Here is a 26,469-nt window from a genome sequence, read left to right as displayed (position 1 = left end):
TCAGTGGCAGAGGCTACTTATTCTTAACGGTGATGGCGATAAGACCCCTGTAATCGATGCAAGGCCGCAATTCACCGCTCTTCTGCACAAAGAAGAATCCCGCCCCTGCTGGTGACACCGACCTTCCTAATAAATCCCCTGGCCAGATTCTCCTTGATGTACTGTGACATGGCCTCCATCTCCGGGAGAGACAGGGGATACACACGACCCCGGGGAGCCTCTCCACCAGGCAAGAGGTCTATAGGACAGTCGTAGGGGCGGTGCGGCAGGAGAGTCTCTACCGCTCTCTTGGAGAACACATCCGCGTACTGCTGATAGTGTTTAGGGAGCGAAGAGAGATCTGCGGGAGCTGCAGTAGCGGCAACCTGAACGCACTTGCTCACATCTATCCTCACAGGACTTACTCCAACTAAGAATTTTCCCCGAGGACCACTCAATATGGGGAGAGTGGCAACCAGGGAACTCCCAGGAGAACCTGATTGATACCCTCGGGCATAATGAGGGACACTGTCTCGCGATGGGACGGAGACAGTTAGAGTCTTAATGGTGCAGTCTGATGGGTAATCTGCGAGGGTAATGTCGAACCATTCACCACTCTGATGGTGACCGGCTGAGGTAGCATAACCAAGGGGATTGCGTGCTGGAGAGCGAAGACTGAGGACATAAAATTACCCTCCGCTCCAGAATCTACGCAAACCTCCACCGCCAGAGTGGAGGAGCCGACCTCCAGCACCCCCTTGAAGGTTAGCTTGGAGGAAAATGGTGTGGTGTCTCATAACCCTCCTGCTGTTGTCACTAGACACGGGCGTTTCTCAGAGCGCTGTGGGCACCTATTGGCAAAGTGACCAGGCTGTTGGCAGTGGGAATGAGGTATGGGAGTTCGAGCAGGACAGAACTTAGAGCCTGTGCGAGGCACGTCCATAACCACCGACGACTCGGACGCTTGATTGGGTGGCTCCAGAGGTTTAGAGAAAGTTGGAGCCAACCTATACCTCTGTCTGAACTGGACCCTCACTCTAAGAAGCGGAGATTAATGCAGGTGGAGATGGTAATAAGCTCCTCCAGAGTACCGGGAACCTCCCGAGTGGCCAGAGCATCAACGTGGTCAGCCAAACCCCTCCAAAAGATTGATATTAGGGCCTTATCTGACCATTCCAACTCGGAAGCCAGTGTCCGAAAACGAATGGCATACTGGCTGACCGGGGACAAACCCTATGTCAGGGCCAACAGCTGGAGTGCGGTATCGTGTGTGACCCGTGGTCCTAGAAACACCCTGCTTCAGAGAACCTAGGAACTGAGAGGCTCTCTTAACCATGGGGTCACCACGCTCCCACAGTGGGGTTGCCCACACCAGAGCCCTGCCAGCCAGAAGGGAAACGATGAATCCGACCTTAGCCCACTCAGAGGAGAATCGCGAGGCCAGCAGATCTAACTGAATAGCACACTGGCTCACGAATCCCCTACAGGAGGCACTATCGCCCAAGAACTTCTCAGGCAGCGGGAGGTGGGATAACATCGGTGCAGGGATAGAAGTGGAAACATGGGAAACAGCCTCCGCGGCTGCCTGAGCAGCGTCCGCAGTAACATTCGCACCTGAGGATGAACGCTCGAGAGCCACCAACCTGCCCCCCAGCTGCCGCATGTGCTGCAGTAGTGGCTGTTTATCCGCTATTACTAGCCAGACCCTGGCACTCGTATGTTAGGGCTGGCGAAACGCACCAAATTATAAAATAGTAGGTGCGTTCGCAGCCCGGGGTCCACCGTGCAGAGGTGGTACACTGCTGCTAGGTAATGGCAGACGCTCTATATGGTGGTACAATGGCGGAACACACGCCGGTTAAACGTCACCCAGTGTGCACAGGGCGAACTCTGTTGCTCCAGAGCCGCACTACCGCTAAACACAAATACCGAGCCTGTTAAAGCTCACAGAGCTCAAGAGATAAATGCTCAGTATATGGTCACAGGACTCGGGCCCAAGGACACAGGGTCAGCGTTCCTCTAGACCTACTGAGCATGCGGCGTCTCAACCGCGAACGCCGCTGAGGCTAACTGCAGCGAAGCACAGTGACTGTCGCTGTATGATAGTGCCCTATAGTAGGCGACACCATCAGACGCTAGTGCTGTGGACTGATGTGCATTGTGGCCTATAACTTGGCCACTGACTGGCACTGACTCTCATACCATTACCCTAACCACATGCGTAATATCCATGGGAGGGGAATCTTAATAAGTAATTCACCAGGTACATGCATCCATCATCATCCACGCATAGCAACTAGAGTCTATACTAGCGCATGGCCAAGCGGCCATGTGAGTCTTTTATAGCCAGGACCTTCCAGATCCCCCTGATGGACCAATCAGAACTGGAGGACATGAGCATGTGACTCCCGATCCGCAATGGGGAATCGTCCCATGGGCATGCTCAGTGGAGCGACGGAAGGACTTAGATTCTGGAGTCTTTTGCCGCTGGCCAGGCTGCATTGTCATACCTGAACCAGAGGTAGCAGCAGCAACTGATCCCACACTGCTGGTCTGGGCAGAGCGCCAGGACCGACGAGTCTGCTGAGCAGGCTCCACTGCGGCAGAAGAATGGGAGGGGGGCCACCGAGTGCAAGGCCCTGGATTAATAATCTTTATTTTTATATAGCGCTAACATATTCCGCAGCGCTTTAGTTTGCACACATTTTCATCACTGTCCCCGATGGGGCTCACAATCTAAATTCCCTAACTATGTCTTTGGGAATCCTGCTGTGCAGTGGCAGGAACCCGACACCTAACAAGAAGTCCTTTTCGCCACAGGAACATCTATTTTGGGAACATCCTCCCAGGTCTTGATGTCTTCCACATCAAAGGGCAGACGCGGTCTAAAGTCTCTCGGGATCACCAGTCTCTTTTCGGCGTCTTCCCATTCCTCCAAGATCATGGAGCGGATGTGGTCATTCACTGGGAACACTACTCCTTTGAGAACGTAGACCGCCGAACATCTCGTTCTGAATAGAGCAGGCCTTCGGGGTTTCCTCCACTTGTATTGTATCCCGCACTGCTCAGAGTTCATCTGTGTCCTCGAAAAGAGGTACCGCTTCCCCCCTTCCAGAGGCTCGATATGGGTTTCCCCCTCTTCCTGGTCAGAACCCTCTGAAACAATCTTCCAAGGATATGTCAGATTCTCTCTGCCTCTTCCAAAAACACTGAGGCTCTGACTGTGTGGTCTGGAGATATCCTAGGTCCAAGATAGAAGCCTTGACTTCCTTCCTTATGATGGACCTCATATTGGCCATTAAGGAGGCTTGCTCCTCTCCGACAATTTTCGCCGCACAGGACTCACTGAGGTGCTTCTGCCAGGTCGTGGGCAGCTTGGTCATGCAGATGGGACATTTCTTATTCCCCCCCCCCGATTCCTTACTATCCTTTTTAGCAGCTGTCCCGGCCGGTTTCTCCCCCTAGCAAACAGAGTACCCGCTATGTGTTTCTAAGTGTAGGGAAGGGGTTAAAGGTGGTAATGCTTTCAGAAGCTTACTCACGTGCCCCTGGCTTTGTTCTGAGCTAGCCTCTGTTTTAGTGGGATCCTCCATCCTAACGGAACAGTACCTGTATGACAGTAGGGCAGCCAGCACAACGCAAGTGACCCTATTTATACGATACCCTCCTGAAGAACCGGCCTCCTGGAACACTGGACCGCTGACCATGACCCGGAAGTCCTCTGGCCAGTCTGTAGAGGCGACGCTGCTGCGGTGTGCTGCTGTCGGCCCACGACCCTGAAGTACAGGGGGGACGCCACCGGAAGTGGGGATCCCCTGCTGGAGCGCATTGGAACGCCCACGGGAGGGGGCAGCCAAAAGATCACCCCAGGGCTGCCGCATGCTGGATGCCGGCCACGACCTGGAAGCACCAGGGGGACGCAGCCAGAAGTGCCCCGCTGTGAAGCCCGCTGCCTGCAAAGGCAGGGAGGAAGCCTGGAGGCAGCGAGTACTGAGCCAAGAGCCCCCAGGCAGGGGGAAGCAACTCGAACCTCAGGTGCAGCACTACACTGAGGTAGGCTGAGGGACCCCTTTGGGGGTGTCAGCCGCAGATCACTTGGCGGCAGGAAGGGAAAAGGCTGGGCCCTCCAATCCTAGCCGATCTTCCAGGTACAGTCAGGGATAGGAGCTCCTCTCGTCATTCCTACCCTCCGTGGGACAGGAAAAACCATTGAAGGGGAGGGTCCTTTTAACATCTCATTGTTTCCTGTCCCAATGACAGGAAACTGTCATTGGGACAGGAAACTGCACCATCCTCCATGGTGCAGTCAGGTGGTGAACTGGAAAAGACTGCTTTCTGAAGCTGGAAGGGGCGGAGCTAACTGCCGGGTTCAAGAGGAGAAAGATGATGACTGCACAGCTTGCCTGATAAAGCCAGGAGTGAGCGGACCTAACTGCTGGGGGCAGGAAGAGGAAGTGTCGAAGCGACGGGTGGGAGAAAAGCCTGCCCAAGGTGCTGAGAGGGGGGGGCAGAGCAAACGTCGAGACTAGACCCGAGAAAAGCCGGTACCTAGATTAAAGCCAGTGACCGATGGAACAAGGGGGAGCAGCGCGGTGGCCCTAAAAGCGCAGCAAAAGGTAGCCCAGGCCCCTAACCCATAGAGGAACAAAGGGTAACAGCCACATATTGATCTCAAAAGGGCCACAATACACTAAAGCCCTAGAAATAAAGCAAGGGTTTGGTGGAAGAAAATACTCATCTTCCTTGTCTTCATTCATATCTTCTTTACTTGAATCTTTACATGGAACTTCTCGCCTTTGGAAGGAACCTGGGGAAGAGAGGGGAAATGAGATGTACTTCTCCATCCAGGAAATGTCAGACGTCCAAAATTCCTGTAATGCGGGACGTCCACTACTCCTAAAACCAACTGGCTCTTGTAGGTGATTGGGTAGGAGACGGGGGGGCCAGGACCAAATCACCTAAACACTCTTCTGTGTTAGAGGTTGGGGTCCTGCCGACCAGACATGAGGATACAGGGTGGCAGTACACGCCGTGCACTCAGTCTCTACGTGGGAGTATAGTGAGACTGTTCACACTGTATCCCTCCAGAGGCAGGGGAAAAGATCCATTGGAAAAAGAAATGTTGCTGCAAAATGCCGAAAACCAAAAGGTAGGTATGAGTCTAATGAGAGACCCGTGTCCACCTCCTACTGACATTAAGCTAAAACTGATTAACGTAGAGCCAGTCGGTGGGGTCTATACTGCAGAGGAGCTTTTTAGTGCAGTGTCAGCCTCCTAGTGGCAGCAGCATACACCCATGGTTCCTGTGTCCCCCAATGAAGCGATAAACATCTTTAATTCTGGTATAAAAGGCTAATCTGTTCTGATTTTAGTTTAAGGATACTATTAAAGCTATATTTGTCATCAGGATCAGATTTGATCTTCTCGTTTCCTAATGCAGAGATGTGGTTTATTAGATTTTTTTCATTTTGTTTTTGGCAAGGTATTTTGACAAATATTTTTGTGCGATTAAACGCATCTGCAATATTTTAGGGTTATTTTTCTAGGGGTCACTTTTCCCAAATTGATAAAAAAATATTCCATATGGAAAATATGGGAGGATTACAAATAACTAAGATATTGCAAAGGAGATTCCTTGAAAAATAACCCCAAAATATTCCTAAAGATGCATTTAATGACAAAAAAAAAAAAAACTCAAGGAGACTCTGTAGGAGTTTCTTCTAATGAAGGCGTCAACCCGACTACAAAATGAATTGCATGAATGAAGATCCAGAGAACATACACCCATCTTCGCTCTGGCAGCGCTTGTGAATCATCGTACTTGTTCCTATTTGGTTTCAATACATTTACCTTTTGGAGGAAGGGTGAATAACTGAACATTCTTCAGAATAATAAAACCAGGGTGAGCTACATCAATATGCTGTCTAGGCTTCATACATCTAATGTAGTCATGTTAAATTGCAACCAAAACATTATGTGGGTTTTGGACACGGGTGATCGCTACACACTAAAAGGGTAATGTATCTTGGATGCCACACTCCTGAAGGCAGTCAATGCAGTCCTCATCCCTAGAGGAATCCTATAGTCATGTATGAGGTGCTTACTATTGATTGTAGCAATAAAGAGGACCTTTTACCAGTAGGAAAATGTTAAACTGGCCCTACTGGCAGCAGAGCTGAAATGAAAAGTTATCTTCACTGTGGAGATATTTGCATGTAAGGTTTGTGTTATAATTTGCAAGTCCAAGGGAATATGAGAGATTCTTTTCTGGGGCCAGATAAATTTTCCCTTGCTCGATGTTTTCCAGCCATCAGCAGGAGGCACAATACAGGGGGGGGAAATAAATGGAAAGGATGCACCCCCCAGAGAATGTAAGGTGGATTTTTCTGCAGGAAACTAGTCATGACACACAGCTTTGCTCCCCTCATCATCTGCTGTGTAGAGTATAGTAGAGCCATGTTTCGTTAGAACCTCTTATAGCTTTCATCTCGGTGCACACACAGCTCTTCTGTACCTACAGAGATGAGCATGGTGTATGACAGATTGGTCCAGTAGTTTGAAGTCAAGCTACACCCAAGTGAAATAGACCAGACAGCATGAGGAGGCATTGGGTCTTGGCACATAACTGATGAGCCAGAACAGAAGCTCTAGCAAAGACTAAGGGTCCCATACATAGAATAAAGCGGTGGTAATCTCGCCGATATCGACAGTATCGACCAACGATCTAATGTATATGGGGGAGCCGGGCTGGCTGATGGTCAGGAGAGATGTTAATGCGGACACTAACACGCTTTCCCTGTATGCGTGGGTGGTCACAAGATAAGCAGATTTCACTCATCAGTTGTTTTCTATGGAGAAGCCGGTTGAGATCAGTCGATATATGATCGCAAGACTACAAATCGCATACATGTGGTCAGTGACCACCAACCCGCACAGAGAACTCTGTGTACACTGCATACTGTCAGAAGAAAGCCAGCAGTCAACATAACAGCAAAATCATGATACAAGTTTAGAAATATAAGGCTGTTTTTTTTCGCTAAAACAGGTTGTGCCAGTTATTGCATCTCAACACCATGCACTCCAATACAGCCTAGTATTAATCCAAGATCAAACCCATTAACAGCAGTGGCTAAAAATACAGTTTGTCTCATTAGTCTATTAAGGTGACTGCCTTTTCCCAAGCATTATCTTGTCAAAGTTTTCATTTATTAGGAAATAAAACACCAGAAAAATATCAAAATATATTTTATTCTGGACCTCTTTCAGATCTGATTCAAATTACATTTGTCAGAGCAATACAATGCAAAAGGAAAATGGAACAAAACAAAAAAAAACAAAAAAAAAAAAACAAAAAAAAAAAAAAAACACATGATTAAGTCAGGATGGGAACCAGGGAAAACTTATGATGCAGAACCAAATAACATCAAAAGTGTAATTAAAATGGTCCAGGACAGTACAGAACACCAAAGTCATCTGTTAGACACGTTATTATGAAAACCAAACAATAAAAGTATTTAACATGTACAAAAACTGCAGCGGGCTGGTTCAGGTCATTTGATAGTTGACTAGCACAAGAAATGATGCAGACTTGTGCTGATGGGCTCACGGAATTAGACCCCAAAATTTGCAGGTTTAGGAACAAGAAATTGATCACAAGTGTTCAGAGAATTTTTTGATTGGATCTCAAGGGTATGCTAATACTTTTGCAATATAGCCTTAAAAATGTAAAATATATTTTAATCTTTATTTCTTGGTATCCAATGATGGCTGCATTGGAATTGGTATGTTTTAACAAACAATGAAATTGTAAACCATTTTAGGTGCCTTCAATGCACAATTACAAAATTACAAGAGCCACTGTAGAAGGGTTAACATGGGCCAAGGTACTAATATAAGGTGATGGAAGGGAAGAAAAAACATAAAAGACAACTCCATTCATACTACAAACAGCTGAAGTGCCAATATAAAAGCAATATTCAAATTTGTGATGTCAAACTATTCAGTGTGTCCACATTTTTTAAAAACAAAGTTGGCATCCATTATTATACTACATGTGTACATCATAGAATGAAACCGTTGTACATAGGCATGTATACTTTGACATCTATTTCCTTACAAATCTTTAAGATATGAAAAAAAAAAAAATAGTCTGTGTTATAACAGAGAAGGCCGCACCCTACAGCAAATATATGTCGGCAAAACATCTGTACCCATTTCTGAATGTCCCCATGGTTTTCTATCACTGTACCAATTCTATCAGCCAGACTGCATTCAGGACTAAAAATAAAAAACTGGAACATTGAAAATATTGTATAGAAAAGTTGAACGTTTTATAAAACTTGATATTAGCCACTGTCACTGCCATAAAATAGCGAATAAGCAAAATAAGGACATAAAAGTAAAAACAGAAGCATATTGTAGTGGCATTTGGAGAAAGGAAGAGAGGAGTAGAGCATGAAAATTGTGGTAAAAAAAATATAACTGACAATTAGCAAAATTATCCACTTAAATTTCAGCTTCACCTAGTAAGAAAATCCACTCCAATACACTTAATATAGAAGGACAACTTGCTAAAATATACTAGATATAGAGGTAGCGCGTAATACTTTTTATTCTTCTTATTAGGTATAAAGTACTTGGAGCTGGAATCTAAAACCTTTGCTAAGAAAAAAGTGATCTGAAACTTAAGGATAACCAAGAATTATTATATGAAATGGCAGTTTTATTCAGGAATGATGTCATTTTTGTATGCAATGCAAACAGTTGCACTGCAGACAATTTTTCACGTCCTCCATTTTTTTTTGGAGGGGGAAGAAAAACTACTGATATCCTGTTGTGCTACCTGAAGGCAAATAAACTTGATTAGATGTGCCCTTACAGAAAAACATATTGGAGGATATTAAAGAGGTTGTCCAGTTTAAGGCTAGCAGACAGACATAGATTCTCTTATCCAAGAGAATTAGGACGATTGTGCAAATGGCACTGATCTGATTTTGATCAGAATGTCAGCATAGTGTCAGATAACAGAAACGGAGAACAATGAAGATGGAGACATTTAGCTCTTCATCTTCTCCACATTCTCAAACTGGACTGCACACAAATGTCACCCAAGTGCAGTTTGATGTTTTTCATGCACCCATAGACTTGAATGGTTGGGTGGCAACCGAATTTAAAGTGAAATCACAGTATAATGAAATATTTTTTTTTAACTGACAAGTTCAGTCACAGGAAAAGAAGAAAAAAAAAAAAAGTATCAGAACTGCACCATTGGTCCGAGTGCCATCAGACAGATATATATGCACTCGTCCAATTTATCCGTTTGTGAGCAAGCCCTAAAACTAGAAATCTGTAGTCACTGACTATCAACTCATGAATCCTCCCATGAGATGCACTGCAGACTGCAAGTATGCAATATACATTCTCCAGTTCACATTCCAACTAGACTGTTTCTGGCCTTGCCCATCTAGTCGGAATATGACTAGGAGTATGCATATCTGCTACTGGCGTCGCAGAATCCTCAGTGAGCTTGATGTGAAGATTTACAAGTCTGCAGTCACAGACTGACTGTTGACTTGTAATTTTAATCCGGACAACCCCTTTACCGAAAGCTTGGGTAACTTAAAGTGTTGACAGCTAATGCAAACATTTCTTTTCCATACTGCAAATTAAAAGTTAAAGCAGACGGGCTTGAAATTCACACCTCCGACAGATTTTTATAAATGTCCCCAAATATGCAGAGCAGAACCTACGAGGAGAAAAAAAAAAACAAAACAAAAACCAGTGAAGTAAAACCATCAGGTAAGATTTTCAGAAAGGAGTATTAAATGGCCAGAGGTTTATACACACTGAACTACGGCACTACCGATCTAGGATGAAAATTCAGAAGTCGAGTGTGGTACACACAGCATCGGTGTCATCCTCTGCAATACATTGCTCTACAATTGCTCCAGTCATACAGATCTTTATGGTCCATAAGTGGTTATATTTTCTACATTTTTAATAATAAAAAAAAAAAAAAAAAAATTCAGGTAAAAGGCTTGTGACAAATCATGCTCAGTTGATTTACAATTATGCATTAGAACATTGTTAACAGCCCAACCACCAAAACATTTCTGAAAACAGGGAACATAGCTCAACTATGCTTTGAAGGAGGTGGCAAGGATTTTTTTTTTTCTCTTTTTATTTTTAACTTTCTAATATATATTTTTACATATGAAAATCATTATAAAATCTAAATGGCAGGGGAGCAGGCGACGTTACTATTTTAATAGCAGCAAGAACATGTATGGCCTGTGTGGAATATGTATGGTTGTGTAGAGTTTTTAAACTTGGAGCTGTAGACTTGCCGAGCCTGAAGTGTCAAACCTGCAAGAAAAATAAGGCTTAAAACCAGTGAGTGTGATGAAATGTGCAAATGTCCTGTTACTGATATAAGTATGCAAAGGGATGACTAATTAGTCAATAAGTCCTTTACTCTGGAATTGGAGGACTCCTGATTCATTATAACTGAATATTCCTAGCTTGCAGTAAAATGATCCCAGTCTAAGAAAAAATAGCGAATAACATTCATTTACTAAAGTAGGGTAAGTAAAAATATAAAAAACAGGGAAAATGAGAGGGGAGGTGTTTTCCTCCTAACACAATAGTGCACAATGAAACCATAATAGGTTTATGGTCTAAATAGACACAAATTGTGTCCGCTGTCTGGTCTTTATTTGTGCCCTTCGGTTTTGGCAGAGTTATGTCCCAAGTAAGCACTCAGCCACATCACCATAAATAAATTTACCTGTAAGCTGGCAACTCTGAATCAAGTGTGACTTTTTTTTATGTGTTGTTGGCATTTTTATGCCGCACATTTATCAGAAGTGTGTACCAAGTTATGCCCATCATCCTATACCTGTGAGGAAACTAAATTACTGTATACAAAGCAGAAGTAGAGAGAAATAAACAAGAAAGAAATATGGGTTATTTTATGCAGCCATCGGATATTTCTTTGTATGCCCCAACTATAATGTTTCAAAGCCAAGAACAAACTATTGCTTGATTTAACATCTTGTGTTCTCTGTATATGCAAACTTTTTTTTTCTGTTTTGTTTTGTAAAAAAAAAGATAAAACACAAACAATACACCGAGGATGGGAAAATTAAAACATGTTGAATTCATATTGACCATCTTCCAAATTTGGTACATTTTAAGTTCTGTATGAATGCTTGTCCGCTGCTCTCCTCCTCTCCAGATGTTGTGAAGAAAGTTCCCAGCACACATTCACCAGATGAGACAAGAACTTTGTCCTCTTTGAGGTGCAACATTTTGCAGGGATTGGTTTTCAATTTCCATTTTAAATATCTATGTATAGTATTAATTTCAGTTTGGCTGTAGTGGACTGGCCATGGTTAAATGGGACTATAGCAGTACATGGGTCAGGGACAGTCATTTGGCTATGTACACATTCATAGTCGGTCCATGGCTTCCAACCAGTAGCGCTATTTTCGCAGGTCTAATACACAAACCTATTAGAAAAAAATTAAAATATTTTAACTGTAAAAACACGAGTTTCTAAATAATCTGACATTTTAAACCAATTTCCCCAGTATACACTCTAAGCCATAGTTTGAGGCTGGTATTTCAACGTATTGCAGCCTCATTTTCAATTGCAAACCTGTCCGTTTTATAGATGATAACCAATCACGATAGGGGAGGTCACAGCTGACCCAGCTTGCCCTCCCTTCACACAAATGCTCATTAGATGCTTCAATACAAAAGACAGGGTCTGAGTTAGTCTATTGCTGCTAATGTACACGTAGATTTCCTGCAATAAACACAAGGTATGAGTCTATAAAAGCCTGAGTGGCCATTGTGAAAATTGCAAGATCTCTCTTTTCATGCAGATTATAATATAAAAAGAGAGATATATATAAAAACAGTTTAAAAAAACAAAACACATTTAATATAAAAACACAGTAGGTCATTTTTTGAAGACACATTCCCTTTAAAAAAAAATCTTAGACATTACTCACGGACAAAATGAGTATGAATTCTACCTCCCATTTCTGGACCATAAGTTCTGGCCTAATGCCAAGTCTATTGTTCTGAACTAGTAAAAATCAGATTCCTACGATAGTTAGTTTAGGATATAACACACAGTACAGCCAAGTTTTGTATCTATAATTCAAATAAAATGTGCCCACAATACAGCAGTGTGAATAAGGCCCTATGTTGTATATGAACGCCTTTATTTCCCTTAACTGACTTCCACTTAATTTCTTGGTAAAATAGGAAGAGTCAAGTATCTCGACAGATACTTGTACTTAGAAAAATGCAACATGATCATACTTACTGAACCATCTGATGCACTTGCCCCAACTTTGTCTCCTGCTGCATTCCAACATACTTCAAATATACCCCCTGTTCCCCGGTAGCTGTGAACTAATGCACCCGTCTAATGAATGAAACAGGTAGGAGAGAAAGAAAAAAGGATTACACTTATTAATTGTTCAAATGGAGATAACATGACATTCAGATAGGAGATTCCTTAGTGTTAGGCTATGTGCACACGTGTGGAGTAGTATCTATCTGTAAGCAATAGATGCTACTGCGCAGGTGCCTTTTTGCTTGAGTTAATTTTGATTTTTTTCAACGTCAACACTATTATACGCAATTTGTAAAATAGGGGGAAGGTTACTGAAGGATCAGTGACGTGTCATAAGTACATAAGGATGAACGTGGGAACAGAGAATCTCATTAACTGAAAACTACAAATAAATAAACAACCACAAGACAGATTTCATCAACCAGGGTATCATTTTAATCAGTATAACGGCACCAAACTGACACTGTCTGTAGTTGCAAAATCCAGCTGACACATTCAATTTAAGCAAAGGGTGGTCACTTTTTACTCACTTACATAGCGCCATTAATTCCATAGTGCTTTAAAGATATTACTGTCCCCATTGAGGCTCACAATTTTAAATTCCTTATATTGCCTAGATGGTAAACTATTTAGTACAAGATGGTAATTGCCAGCTCATGTGCAGATCCAGGCTCTCTTAATCCCTTCACGACCCAGCCTATTTTGACCTTAATGACCTGGCCATTTTTAGCAATTCTGACCAGTGTCCCTTTAGGAGGCAAAATATTCAAAATTGAGAGTCCTCAGAGCATTCATCCTTGTTCTAAGCTAGTTTCAGCTGCATTACATCTAATGTGGTGTACTTAATTATTTGTACTAAATGTCCAACTGGGGGTCTGTATGTGGGGGAGACCGGGCAAAAGCTTAGAACAAGGATGAATTCTCAGCGTCACACAATGAGAAAAAAGAATGGATCTACCTGTGGCAAAACATTTTTGTATGCTGGATCACCATGGATATGAAATTACTGGTATTGAAAGGTAACTTCACATCTCAGAGACAGGAGGGTCTGGGAGTATAAATTTATGATGACCTTTGACACTCAATGCTGGAATGAATGTGTCGCATGGATTTGTCTTTTTACATCAATTAAGGAATTTGCTACTAAGTCCTTGTGGGGGCAACACATTAGGAGACCCCAATCAGAGGACAATAAAACATCCGGACTCCTCATCTATGAACTGGTCCAATATTTAGGTTTCTCCCTCTCCCATAATCATAATTCTGCTTCACGTCACTTGTCTCATCTATTGCATTTTTCCTGTGCTGTGTTTTGTATAAATGTGATTCTTCAGATTTTGTATTAGTCAATGCCTGATGAAGAGACTTGAGTAGTCTCGAAAGCTTGCAATGTGTTACCATCTTTTCAGTTAACCATTAAAAGGTATCAACCACTGAAGACTCTCAATTTTGAATATTTTTCTATCTACTGGCTAACAAGGTACAAAGATATACATCTTTCCTGTACCTTTATGAGGCAATAACTCAGGAAGGAGTCAATGGATCCTAACGATTCTGAGACTGCTTTTTCATGACATATTGGGCTTCATGTTAGTGGTAAACTTAGGTCAATAATTTTTGCGTTTGTGAAAAAAATTTGGAAATTTAGCAAAAATTTGGAAAATTTAAAATTCTGAATTTTTATTCTGTTAAACCAGAGTTAGTTAGGTCCATATATATTTGGACAGAGAACATTTTTCTAATTTTGGTTCTAGACATTGCCACAATGAATTTTAAACAATTCAAATGCAGTGAAGTTCATACTATCAGCTTTCATTTGAGGGTATCCACATTAAAATTGGATGAAGGGGTTTAGGAGTTTCAGCTCCTTAACATGTGCCACCCTGTTTTTAAAGGGACCAAAAGTAATTGGACAATTGACTCCAAGGCTATTTCATGGACAGGTGTGGGCAATCCCTTCGTTATGTCATTCTCAATTAAGCAGATAAAAGGCCTGGAGTTGATTTGAGGTGTGGTGCTTGCATTTGGAAGGTTTTGCTGTGATGGAGACAATCGGTCAAAGGAGCTCTCCATGCAGGTGAAACAAGCCATCCTTAAGCTGCAAAAACAGAAAAAAACCATCCGAGAAATTGCTACAACTTAAGGAGTGGCAAAATCTACAGTTTGGTACATCCTGAGAAAGAAAGCAAGCACTGGGGTGAACTCAATGCAAAAAGACCTGGGCGCCCACGGAAGACAACAGTGGTGGATTATTATTATTATTATTTATTGTTATAGCGCCATTTATTCCATGGCGCTTTACAGGTAAGGAGGGGTATACATAAAAACAAGTACAATAATCTTAAACAATACAAATCATAACTGGTACAGGAGGAGAGAGGATGATCGCAGAATAATCTCCATGGTGAAGAGAAACCCCTTCACAACAGCCAACCAAGTGAACACCACTCTCCAGGAGGTAGGTGTATCAATATCCAAATCTACCATAAAGAGAAGACTGCATGAAAGTAAATACAGAGGGTTCACTGCACGGTGCAAGCCACTCATAAGCATCAAGAATAAAAAGGCTAGACTGGACTTTGCTAAAAAAACATCTAAAAAAGCCAGCACAGTTCTGGAAGAACATTCTTTAGACAGATGAAACCAAGATCAAGCTCTACCAGAATGATGGAAAGAGAAAAGTATGGCGAAGGCGTGGTACAGCTCATGATCCAAAGCATATCAGATCTGTAAAACACGGCAGAGGCAGTGTGATGGCTTGGGCATGCATGGCTCCAGTGGCACTGGGTCACTAGTGTTTATTGATGATGTGACACAGGACAGAAGCAGCCAAATGAATTCTGAGGTATTCAGAGCCATACTGTGTGCTCAGATCCAGCCAAATGCAGCCAAACTGATTGGTCGTCGTTTCATACTACAGATAATGACCCAAAACAAAGGCAAAGCAACCCAGGAGTTTAACAAAGAAGTGAAATATTCTTGAATGGCCAAGTCAGTCACCTGATCTCAACCCAATTGAGCATGCATTTCACTTGTTAATGACTAAACTTCAGACAGAAAGGCCCACAAACAAACAGCAACTGAAAACCATCGACGTGAAGGCCTGGCAGAGCATCAAAAAGGAGGAAACACAGCATCTGGTGATGTCCATGAGTTCAAGACTTCAGGCAGTCATTGCTAACAAAGGGTTTTCAACCAAGTACTAGAAATGAACAAGTTATTTAATTATTTAATCTGTCTAATTACTTTTGGTCCCTTTAAAAACAGGGTGGAACATGTTAAGGAGCTGAAACTCTTAAACCCTTCATCCAATTTTAATGTGGATACCCTCAAATGAAAGCTGAAAGTCTGAACTTCAACTGCATCGGAATTGTTTTGTTTAAAATTCATTGTGGTAATGTCTAGAACCAAAATTAGAAAAATGTTGTCTCTGTCCAAATATATATGGACCTAACTGTATGTGAAACAAAATAGTTAATAAATAAAATTTCCCACATGTTTACTTTACATCAGCACAATTTTGGGGAAATTTTTTTTTATTTTGTTAGGAAGTTATAGGGGTTAACAGTTGACCAGCGATTTCTCACTTTTCCAGCAAAATTTCCAAAACATTTTTTTTTAGTGACCACCTCACATTTGAAGTCCCTTTGAGGTGCCTACATGACTGAAAACACCCAAAAGTGACACCATTCCAAAAACTGCACCCCTCAAGCTACTCAAAACTACATTCAAGAAGTTTATCAACCCTTCAGGTGCTTTACAGGAACAAAAGCAACGTGGAAGGGAAAACATGGAACATTTTAATTTTTCCAACAAAAATGTTTTTAGCCTAATTTTTTTTATTTTCACATGGGCAAAATAAAATGGATCCGAAAATTTGTTGGGCAATTTCTTCTGAGTACACCGATACCTCATGTGGTCAAAAACCACTGTTTGGGCACACGGCTGGGCTCAGAAGGGAAGGAGCGCCATTTGACTTTTTGAATGGAAAATTAGCTCCAATGTTTAGCGGACACCATGTCGCGTATGGAGAGCCCCTGTGTGCCTAAACATTGGAGCTCCCCGACACGTGACCCCATTTTGAAAACTAGACCCCACAAGGAACTTGCCTAAATGTGTAGTGAGCACTTTTAACCCCCAAGTGCTTCACAGAAGTTTATGACGCAGAGCCGTGAAAATAAAAAAAGTTTTCCAGAAAAATAATTTTGTAGCCCCCAATTTTTTATTTTCCCAAGGGTAACAGGAGAAATTAGACCCCCAAAGTTGTTGTGTAATTTTTCCCGAATACGCCGATACCCCATATGTTGGGGTAAACCACTGTTTGGGCACACGTCGGGGTTTGGAAGGGAGGGAGCACCGTTTGACTATTTGAATGCAAAATTGTCTGGAATCAATGGTTGGCGCCATGTCGCGTTTGGAGACCCCTGATGTGCCTATACAGTGGAAACCTCTCAATTCTAACCATAACCCTAACCCCAACACACCCCTAACCATAACCCTAACCACAAGCCTAACCCTAATCCCAGCCCTAATGGGAAAACAAAAAAAGAAAATACTGTATATACTCGTGTATAAGCCGACCGTGATTGGCTGTTGAAAGTGAAAGCCAATCAGAGCGATCGTAGGCACGGGGGGGGGGGGGGGGCGAAGTACAAGGCCTCCTGTACCTGCGGGTCGGGTCGTAATGGAACGACTTTCAAGACACCTACGCAGGAGTTATGGGTCAGGGGGGAGTTAAAGGGAAGCCGTCATCAGAAAATGATAATGTATGAATCAGATTTTTGTGTTAAAGGGGAGTTTCCATCTAAGAGCTCCTATCCCAATATGTAGTAGCTGTAATATTACCAAATCCCTCCAATTAGAAATGTAGCATAGTTATTCTTACTTGCTGTGTCTTTATGCATATGCCCAATTCCTGTAATGCCTGAGGAAAAAATCATGGCGAATCAGAAAAACCTATACTACACATTTCAAATTGGAGGGATTTAGTATTATTACACTTTCTACATATTGGGATAGGTTCTTGGAGATGGGAATACCACATTAACTGTATTTAAAGCGAACCTGTCAGCACTTTTGGCCAATATAAGATACAGCCACTGCCCCCCAATGCTTATCCTCAGCATTCTATAATGCTGTAGATAAGCCCCCGATCCAACCTGAAAGATAAGAAAAATAAGTTTTATTATATTCACCCGGGGGGGGGGGGCAGTACGGTCTGATGGATGTCACAGATCCTGGTCCAGCACCTCCCATCTTCTTGCGATGCTGCCGTCCTGCTTGCTTCACAGGCTCTCCAGCATCGCACTCCTGCACAGGCGTACTGATCTGCCCTGTTGAGGGCCGAGAAAATTCTGGCAGTGCACAGGCGCTGGGCCTCTCTGACCTTTCCCGGTGCCTGCTCACTGCAGTACTTTGCTCTGCACTCAACAGGGAGAAGTACGCCTGCACAGGAGCGCGATGCCAGGAACCCATGAAGCAAACAGGAGGGTGTCATCGCAAAAAGTTGGGAGGCGCCGGACCCGCGACACTCAGACCGGAACGCCCCCCGGGCAAGTATAATAAAACTTATTTTTCTTATCTTTCAGGTCGGATAGGGGGCTTATCTCCAGCATTATAGAATGCTATAGATAAGCCCTGAAAGGTGGTGGCTGTATCATATCGGCCAAACAAGTGACAGGTTCCCTTTAAATATTATTAACAATGCTTGCTTTTTCAATATCACAATCTGTATTAAAAAAAGAAATCTTTCAATTTTGATGCTGGTCACTGGGGAATTTTATTTTAGACCAACTTCCTGTTTCAAGGAACAATACATGTACATAGCCACAATGGTCATAGCCCAACCCCATCGTTTGTACTGAAGCTTTCAATAAGCCTGTGCGACAATCATTGTGAAAGGAGGGGAAGCAGGGTCAGCTGTGACATCACCTATTCTGATTGGTGAACCCTGTGTAATCTGCTGTGCATATAGATGTTACCTTTCATTGTAGTACTGCCTCAACAAGCATTGCTGAAAACTCCTCCTGATAAGACAGGAAGTAGGAGTTTAAAATAGGCCAAGCAGCCAGTAAGAAATTTGCTAGATTTTTAAAACAGATCATATTAAAAGAAAAAAAAAAAAAAAAAGCCTTGTCAATTTAAAAAAGAAAATAAATACTCTTAGCACAAAAAAACCCCCCTGATTTATACAATGTAATTTTCTGATGACACCCTTTAAGGTTCCAAACACAAATAAGAAGGAGAAAGAATCAGAAAGTCATGTCTTGGCCAGTTGAGCATTAGCGTGTATGGGGGTGTCTACAGTCTTTCGACATCCGGTGTCGGCGGAAAGGATTATTGGGCATATTTGACTTAACCATGCCCAGAGACAGAGTTCTTATTAAAGATAAGCAGCCACAGGTGAATGAAATGTATTGCCATGCCCCTCCCTATTAAGAGGACAAGCACTTGGCTAAGGCTGGTTTCACATTAGCGCTTTTGTGCGCAGCGCATCGTGCGCACCTATGTTTAACATGACGTGCGCATGGTCTTGCGCACACTTGCGTTTTCGTGCGCATGTGTTTTTTTGACTTTCGCGCCAGGCGCGCCAGACGCAACATGTTGCATTTTTTGGTGCGCCCTGTCTCGGCAAAAAAACGCATGCGCACAGAATGCGCAAAAACAACACATTGAAGTCTATGGGAACGCATGCGTGGTGGTAACCAACAACTCCTGAAGGAAGAATCTGCGGTGTTTAAACACTACAGAAACCTGACTATTAGCAAATCTCACCAAATTGGGTCTGATCAAAGTTTCAAAATGTAAACAAATTGACAAGCTGGAGTTACAGTAGAAATACATATCTTTATACTGTGTTAGCCAGTAGACAGAAAACCCAATAAATAAATCTTGTGTTGATATATGTTCACATTTACACAGTACTGATAACATTTTATATATTTAACACAAGATTGTGTCTTCCGTGAACGGGCTGGGGGTTTGGCTGGCTCCAACACCTTAAAGGGGTTGTCCAGTCCAAATTAAATAAGTCCGCAGTCACTCTGTGTGACTGCAATGTTATCGGTTTGGACCGATTTACCCCTTTAACGTGTTTGAGCCAACCAAACCTCCAGCCTACTCATGGACGACCTTTCATCATGTCATTTTCAGATGCAAATTTCTACCATCGCCATCTTGATCAAAGTTCAGTTATTCTAAACCAGAACTCCAGATCACTCATTCAGTGTCAGTAGGATTTCCTCATGCAGGACTTTATTAAAGGGGTTGTCCGGGCTTTTCACATAATCTCAGTACATATCTGGGCTGCAGAATTATGACAATAAGTAATTTACTTTGTCACTAGTTTGCACGGTTTTCTAGATATTCTGAACAGAACGCCCAAGGGGGGGGGGGGGGTGTTATGGCATTGAAATGAGAACTAGTCGTAACCTCCTACTCCAAACATGCCCTCTATAGCAACAACCCCACCCTCCATAGCTACAGGCCCTCCCCGTCCACATGAAGCAGCCCTCATCACACAATAACAAATTCTTCCCCTCCAGCAGCCTCAGTGCAGAGAGCACTGCCCCAGACACACTGCCCCAGAGTGCTCCTCCCCCAGACACACGCTGAACAGTTATCTATGGAAAGTGAAACTAGTGAGGAGGAGGGAAAATCGTCCTGTATTCTGGGCCACTCCATGATTACAATACATAACTCATTATCAGTAATTCCTTCCCTCACTGTCCCAGGCTGCTGGTAGCAGTGAGAACAGACTGATGGCCAGTGATGGGGGTCTGCAGCTTCTAATCTGCACAGGGGATGGCAGTCACTGATGTAATCTGTTCTGTGACAAAGCCTCTGATGTGTGAATGAGACAGCTCTGTGTCACTGATGTCTTCACACAGCAGCAGATTTGGTGCAGTGTATGTGCAAAGCTCCAAACTCCCTGCAAGCTCCAGTGACCAGCACCACCCACTGCCCACTCATTGGCTGGCAGTAAACTGCACCAGCACTCATCTTTATCATTATTCCAGCATTGGAAAGAACACAGCAGTGATCCTGTATTTGTGAAAGCAGCACAATACATACATACACCCCCAACTCTTCACACTGTTACAGCTGCTGATTGGACAGGCTGCTCCCACCAGTATTTGTGTCAGAGACACAGTGCTCACACATACACTGCATCAAATCTGGACGTTGTGTTCAGAATATCTAAAAACCGTGCAAACTAGTGACAGAAAGTAAATTACTTATTGTCATAATTCTGCAGTCCAGATATGTACTGAGATTATGTGAAAAGCCTGGACAACCCCTTTAACTCCAGCTGTCAAATTTAAACAATTTTCATCAATATAGCCACTAACTTCCCTAATATGAATCACAAATTGACACGTGATAGCTGCAGGCAGCTAGAATATATCTTTATGGGCATTATGAGGACAGTATCAGATTGCTACTTCTATGTGACAACAAAAAACTATTAAAATGTGAGTTCAAAGTGGAGTTCTCATAGGTTGTGCTGATGTTTTTACAGTATATTCATTGTGCCTTACCTGTGTGTTCCAGATGTGTACACATTTGTCAAAGGAACCACTGGCCAGGTATCGGCCATCCGGACTAAAGGCTACACTGTACACAGGTTCCTGATGTTTAGTCAGGGTGTGAATGCAGATCCCTCTGTCTACATCCCACAACCTAACTGTAGAATCAAACGACGCGCTGTACAAGGCAATAAAAAGAAAACAGACATTGAGTTAATAAGAAAACATTACTATGGAAATCTACAGACATACAGAAATGCAAGTTACCTAGCCAACATTAGATTAGCATTTGGGTTGTTTGTTCCCGGCCCAGTGGGGCTCCATTTGATGGTGTATATCTCTTTGTTGTGGGCTTGTAAGTCATGAACACAACTGTCTTGCTTCATGCTCCAGATCTGCAATTCAAAGGTTATATGTTTATATAGATGTATACAAAATTTTCAAACAATATATATTGCTGGTGTGGTAACAAAATGCAAATGCCTGAATAACCTAATTTTTAGTTCATTATAATGAAACTTCAGGTCCTTAATACTCTTGTTTATGTTATTTAAATACATGCTGACTGCAAATGTACCTTTAATGTCATGTCATCAGAGCAAGACGCCAGAAGATTACCAGTGGGATCCCACTTTATTGCATTCACTTCATTCTAGAAAAAAATAAATAAATAAAAATTAGGTAAAGGTAGGAACAATATAAAACAAAAAAACACTTTTTATGCTATTTTTTAGATGTTAAGTTTGTACACGTGTTCTCATTTGCAAACAGACTACTATTTTCTGTCATCGCAGAGGGAAGCCACTAATGGCACCACAATATCCCTGCAGTAGAGCAGTGTCACATGCTGGCCACCCAAATAGATAGTCCACAACACGTGGCAGGTCTACTCTGAAACACTCATTTGAGGGTGGAAATGAAAAGCAGATATTGGTAATGCTTTCAGATTTGCTTCCATCAGAGATCGAAGCGCAGCTCAGAGGATCTGTATAAGAATTGATGCAAGATGAAGAAAATAGAATTGCACACCGAACAAAAAACAGAACATCTTGGCATATTAATCTCTTCATGACCAAGCCTTTTTTGACCTTAATGACCAGGCCTTTTTTTGCAATTCTAATCGCTGTCCCTTTTGAAAGCTTCAACGGATCGTGTTTTTTCTTGACATATTAGGCTTCATGTTAGTGGTAAATTTAGGTCGATAATTTTTGCGTTTATTCGTGAAAAAAAACGGAAATTTGGTGAAAATTTTCGCAATTTTCAAATTTTGAATTTTTATTCTGTTAAACCAGAGAGTTATGTTATTTATTAACTATTTTATGTCACATTTCCCACATGTCTACTTTACATCAGCACAATTTTGGAAACAAAATTTTTTTTTTTGTTGGGAAGTTATAAGGGTTAAAAGTCGACCAGCGATTTCTCATTTTTACAACAAAATTTACAAAACCATTTTTTTTTTTTTTTTTTTTTAAAAAGGGACCACCTAACATTTGAAGTCACTTTGAGGGGTCTATATGGCAGAAAATACCCAAAAGTGACACCATTCTGAAAACTGCACTCCTCGAGCTACTCAAAACTACATTCAAGAAGATTAACCCTTCAGGTGCTTCTCAGGATCTAAAGCAACGTGGAAGGAAAAAATAGACATTTTAATTTTTCCAACAAAAATTTCTTTAGTATCAATTTTTTCATTTTCACATGGGCAACAGGATAAAATGTATCCTAAAATTTGTTGGGCAATTTCTCCTGAGTACACCGATACCTCATATGTGGTCATAAACCACTGTCTGGGCGCACGGCAGGGTCAGGAAGGGAAGGAGCGCCATTTGACTTTTGAATGGAAAATTAGCTCCAATCGTTAGCCGACACCATGTTGTGTTTGGAGAGCCCCTGTGTGCCTAAACATTGGAGATGCCCCTCAAGTGACCCCATTTTTGGAAACTAGACACCCCCCAAGGAACTTATCTAGATGTGTGGTGAGCACTTTGAACCCCCAAGGCCTTCACAGAAGTTTATAATGCAGAGCCATGAAAACAAAAAAAAAATCATTTTCCCTCAAAAAATTTTTTATTTTCACAAGGGTAACAGGAAAAATTGGACCCTAAAAATTGTTGTCCAGTTTTTCCTGAGTATGCTGGTACCCAATATGTGGGGGGGAATCTTTGTTTGGGCACACGTCGGGGCTCGGAAGGGAAGTAGTGACGTTTTGAAATGTTGACTTGATGGAATTGTCTGCGGGCATCATGTAACGTTTGCACAGCCCCTGATGTGCCTAAACAGTAGAAACCCCCCACAAGTGACCCCATTTTGGAAACTAGACCCCCTAAGGAACTTATCTAGATGTGTGGTGAGCACTTTGAACCCCCAAGTGCTTCACTGAAGTTATAACGTAGAGCCGTAAAAATAAAAAATCCTTTTTTTTTTTTTTCACAAAAATGATTTTTGCCACTTTTTTTTTTTATTTATTTTACTAAGGGTAGCAAGAGGAATTGGACCCCAAAAGTTGTTGTGCAATTTGTCCTGAGTAGGCTGATACCCCATATGTGGAAGTAAACCTCTGTTTGGGTGCACGGTAGAGCTCGGAAGGGAAAGAGCACCGTTTGACTTTCAACGCAGAATTGACTGGAATTGAGATCGGACACCATGTTACGTTTGCAGAACCCGATGTGCCTAAACAAAGTGGAAACTCCCCCCACAAGTGACACCATTTTGAAAACTAGACCCCCTAAGGAACTTATCTAGATGTGTGGTGAGGTCTTTGAATCCCCAAGTGCTTCACAGAAGTTTGTAACGCAGAGCCATGAAAATAAAAAAATCATTTTTTTTTCCACAAATATTTTTTAGGCTAAGTGCACACGTACTTTTTTGCCCTGCGGATTTTTCAGCGCAGAATTGAAGAAATCCGCAGGTCAAATGACCTGCATTTTTCCTGCGGATTTCTTCCTGTTTTTTTGCGGTTTTCCCCTGCGGATTTGGAGAATGGAGCAGGTGGAAAACCGCACAAAAGAAGTGCATATTTTGAACCACAAGAAAACCGCGCAGAAAAAGCAGCAACGTCTGCACAGCGGTTTTTTTTTTCTATTGATTAACATGCTACTGTACATCACAAAGCGGATATGTAGCGTTTCTGCGCGGTAAAATCCGCTGTGGATCCGCTGGAAATCTGCATCGTGTGCACATGGCCTTAGCCCCCAATTTTTTATTTTCCCAAGGGTAACAGGAGAAATTAGATCCCTAAAGTTGTTGTCCAATTTATCCTGAGTACGCCGATACCCCATATGTTGGTGTAAACCACTGCTTGGATAAATGTCGGGGCTCAGAAGGGAGGGAGCGCTGTTTGACGTTTTGGACGCAAAATTGGCTGGAATCAATGGTGGTGCCATGTCGCGTTTGGCGACCCCCTGGTGTGCCTAAATAGTGGAAACCCTCTCAATTCTAACTCAACCCTAACCACAAGCCTACCCCAACACAGCCCTAACCCTAATTGCAACCCTAACCCTATAGGAAACATGGATTTTTATGAGTACTCACCGTAAAATCCTTTTCTCCGAGACGCTCATTGGGGGACACAGATACTGTGGGTGTATGCTTCTGCTGCTAGGAGGCTGACACTAAGTGAAAAAAAGAGGTTAGCTCCTCCTCCGCAGTATACACCCTTGCCCCTATTGCGGGCGGAAATCAGTTTGGTGCCAAAGCAGTAGGAGGACAAAAAATCAGCCTTAATACAGGTACAACATGTCCAAAGGAAAACACCACCCCTATATCAAATAAGAAAACACATATTCATTTAAACAAGAGCCAACTGGCTAATAGGGTGGGTGCTGTGTCCCCCAATGAGCGTCTCGGAGAAAAGGATTTTACGGTGAGTACTCATAAAAATCCATGTTTCTCCTTAGTCTCATTGGGGGACACAGATACTGTGGGACGTCCTAAAGCAGTCCCTGGGTGGGAGATTGACTCACCGATCCAAGCTACATGCACCTCCTGTTTAAAGGTGCGCCACCGTTGCTTGGAGACTCCTTCTACCCAGGCTTGCATCCGCCGAGGCCTGAGTATGGATATTATGTTTGGCAAATGTGTGCAGGCTGGACCAGGTTGCTGCCTTGCAAACCTGTTCTGTCGAAGCCTGGTGCCGAAGCGCCCAAGAGGTGCCCACCGACCGGGTAGAGTGCGCTGTGATCCCTGCCGGAATCGGCGTGCCTCTAATGCAGTAGGACTCCTGAATAGTCAAACGAATCCATCTGGCTATGGTCGACTTTGCGGCAGCGAGTCCCTTCCTGCGTTCTTCAGGGAGCACGAACAGCGTATCCGTCTGAGGAAAGGGTGCCGTCCGTGACACGTACCTCCGGAGGGCTCTTACCAGGTCTAACGTGTGAAGAGCCTTCTTCCCCACGGTGCACCGGTGCTGGACAAAATGAAGGCAAAGCAACATCTTCAGTGATGTGACAAAGAGGACACGACCTTCGGCAGAAGAAGAGGGGCTGGTCTGAGGACCACCTTATACCTATGGAAAGTGAGGAACGGAGCTTGGCAGGATAGAGCCGCCAGCTCTGAAACCCGCCTGATGGAAGTGATGGCCACTAGGGGAACAACTTTCCAGGAAAAGTACCTCAAAGCGATATCCTGAAGCGGTTCCAATGGAGCTTCCTGCAGAACACTTAGGACCATGTTAGGAACCCAGGCGTCCATCGGCGCCATATAGGGAGGTATCAAGTGGGACACTCCCCGGATGAAAAGTTTTCACCTGCAAATTGGTAGCAACCCTGCAATGGAACAGGACGGATAAGGCCGACATTTGTCTCATGCGGAAACCTGGGGCAAAGCCCGAGTCTAATGCTCTACCGACTGAGCTATCCGGGCTCTCTGAGCCCGACTGGAGAAAAACCAAGATGTTGGAGATTGAGAATCTTAGCGGAGAAACACCGCGGCCTCGACATCAAGCAAAGTACACCTTCCAGGTGTGGTGGTAAATTCATGCTGAAGCAGGCCTCCGGGCGCTAATCGTTGTAGCGACCACCTTGCTCCCGAACCCTGCCTGGGTTAGAATCCAAGATTCAACGGCCCTGCCTTCAATCACAGGGTCCCTGAGTTCGGGTGGCAAATTAGCCCTTGAGACGGTAGATCTGGGCGCTCTAGCAGGCGCCCAGGAACATCGGCGAGCAGCTGCCTTAGATCTGCGTACCACGCTCCACGTGGCCAGTCTGGGGCCAGCAGAATTGCCGGGCCCCCCCCTTCCGTCTTGATCCCTTTGCTGACTCTCGAGTAGTGGCAGTGGGGAAAATAGATATGGGAGGCGATACTGGTTCCATGGTAGAACCAACGCGTCCACTGCGAATGCCTGCGGGTCCCTGGCCCGAGCGACATATGTGGGCACCTTGGCATTCACTCTGGAAACCATCAGGTCCACATCCGGAGCTCCACACAGTTGACAAATCTGTTGAAGAACTTTGGGATGTAGAGACCACTCTCCGGATGCAAGACCCTGCCGGCTGAGGAAGTCTGCCGCCCAATTTTCCACGCCCGGGATGTGGACAGCCGAAATCACCGAGTGGTTTGCTTCGGCCCACTGAAGAATGTGCTCCACCTCGC

The 26,469-nt window shown here is 43.4% G+C and overlaps 1 protein-coding gene across 3 annotated transcripts in view; it reads right to left on the bottom strand.

Moving 5' to 3' along the window:
- Positions 1–7,208: 7,208 nt before the first annotated feature.
- Positions 7,209–26,469, bottom strand: part of TBL1XR1 (TBL1X/Y related 1) — a 199,081-nt gene continuing 179,820 nt past the window's right edge. For 2 of the 3 annotated variants that reach the window (XM_073578811.1, XM_073578810.1), the window contains exons 13-16: positions 21,455–21,529; positions 21,145–21,272; positions 20,890–21,055; positions 11,504–12,418 (exon numbers count right to left, since the gene is read on the bottom strand). In XM_073578811.1, the coding sequence (XP_073434912.1) occupies positions 12,236–12,418; positions 20,890–21,055; positions 21,145–21,272; positions 21,455–21,529 (552 nt within the window). In that variant the 3' untranslated portion in view covers positions 11,504–12,235. The other variant, XM_073578813.1, reaches the window with a different exon arrangement.

This window comes from Dendrobates tinctorius, unplaced genomic scaffold (assembly GCF_039654945.1).
Source record: "Dendrobates tinctorius isolate UK_male_01 unplaced genomic scaffold, ASM3965494v1 ptg000060l, whole genome shotgun sequence".
In the NCBI taxonomy this organism is placed as follows: Eukaryota; Metazoa; Chordata; class Amphibia; order Anura; family Dendrobatidae; genus Dendrobates; species Dendrobates tinctorius.
The sequence above is the reverse complement of the archived record's forward strand: the minus strand, read 5'-3'. Positions and strand labels throughout refer to the sequence as shown.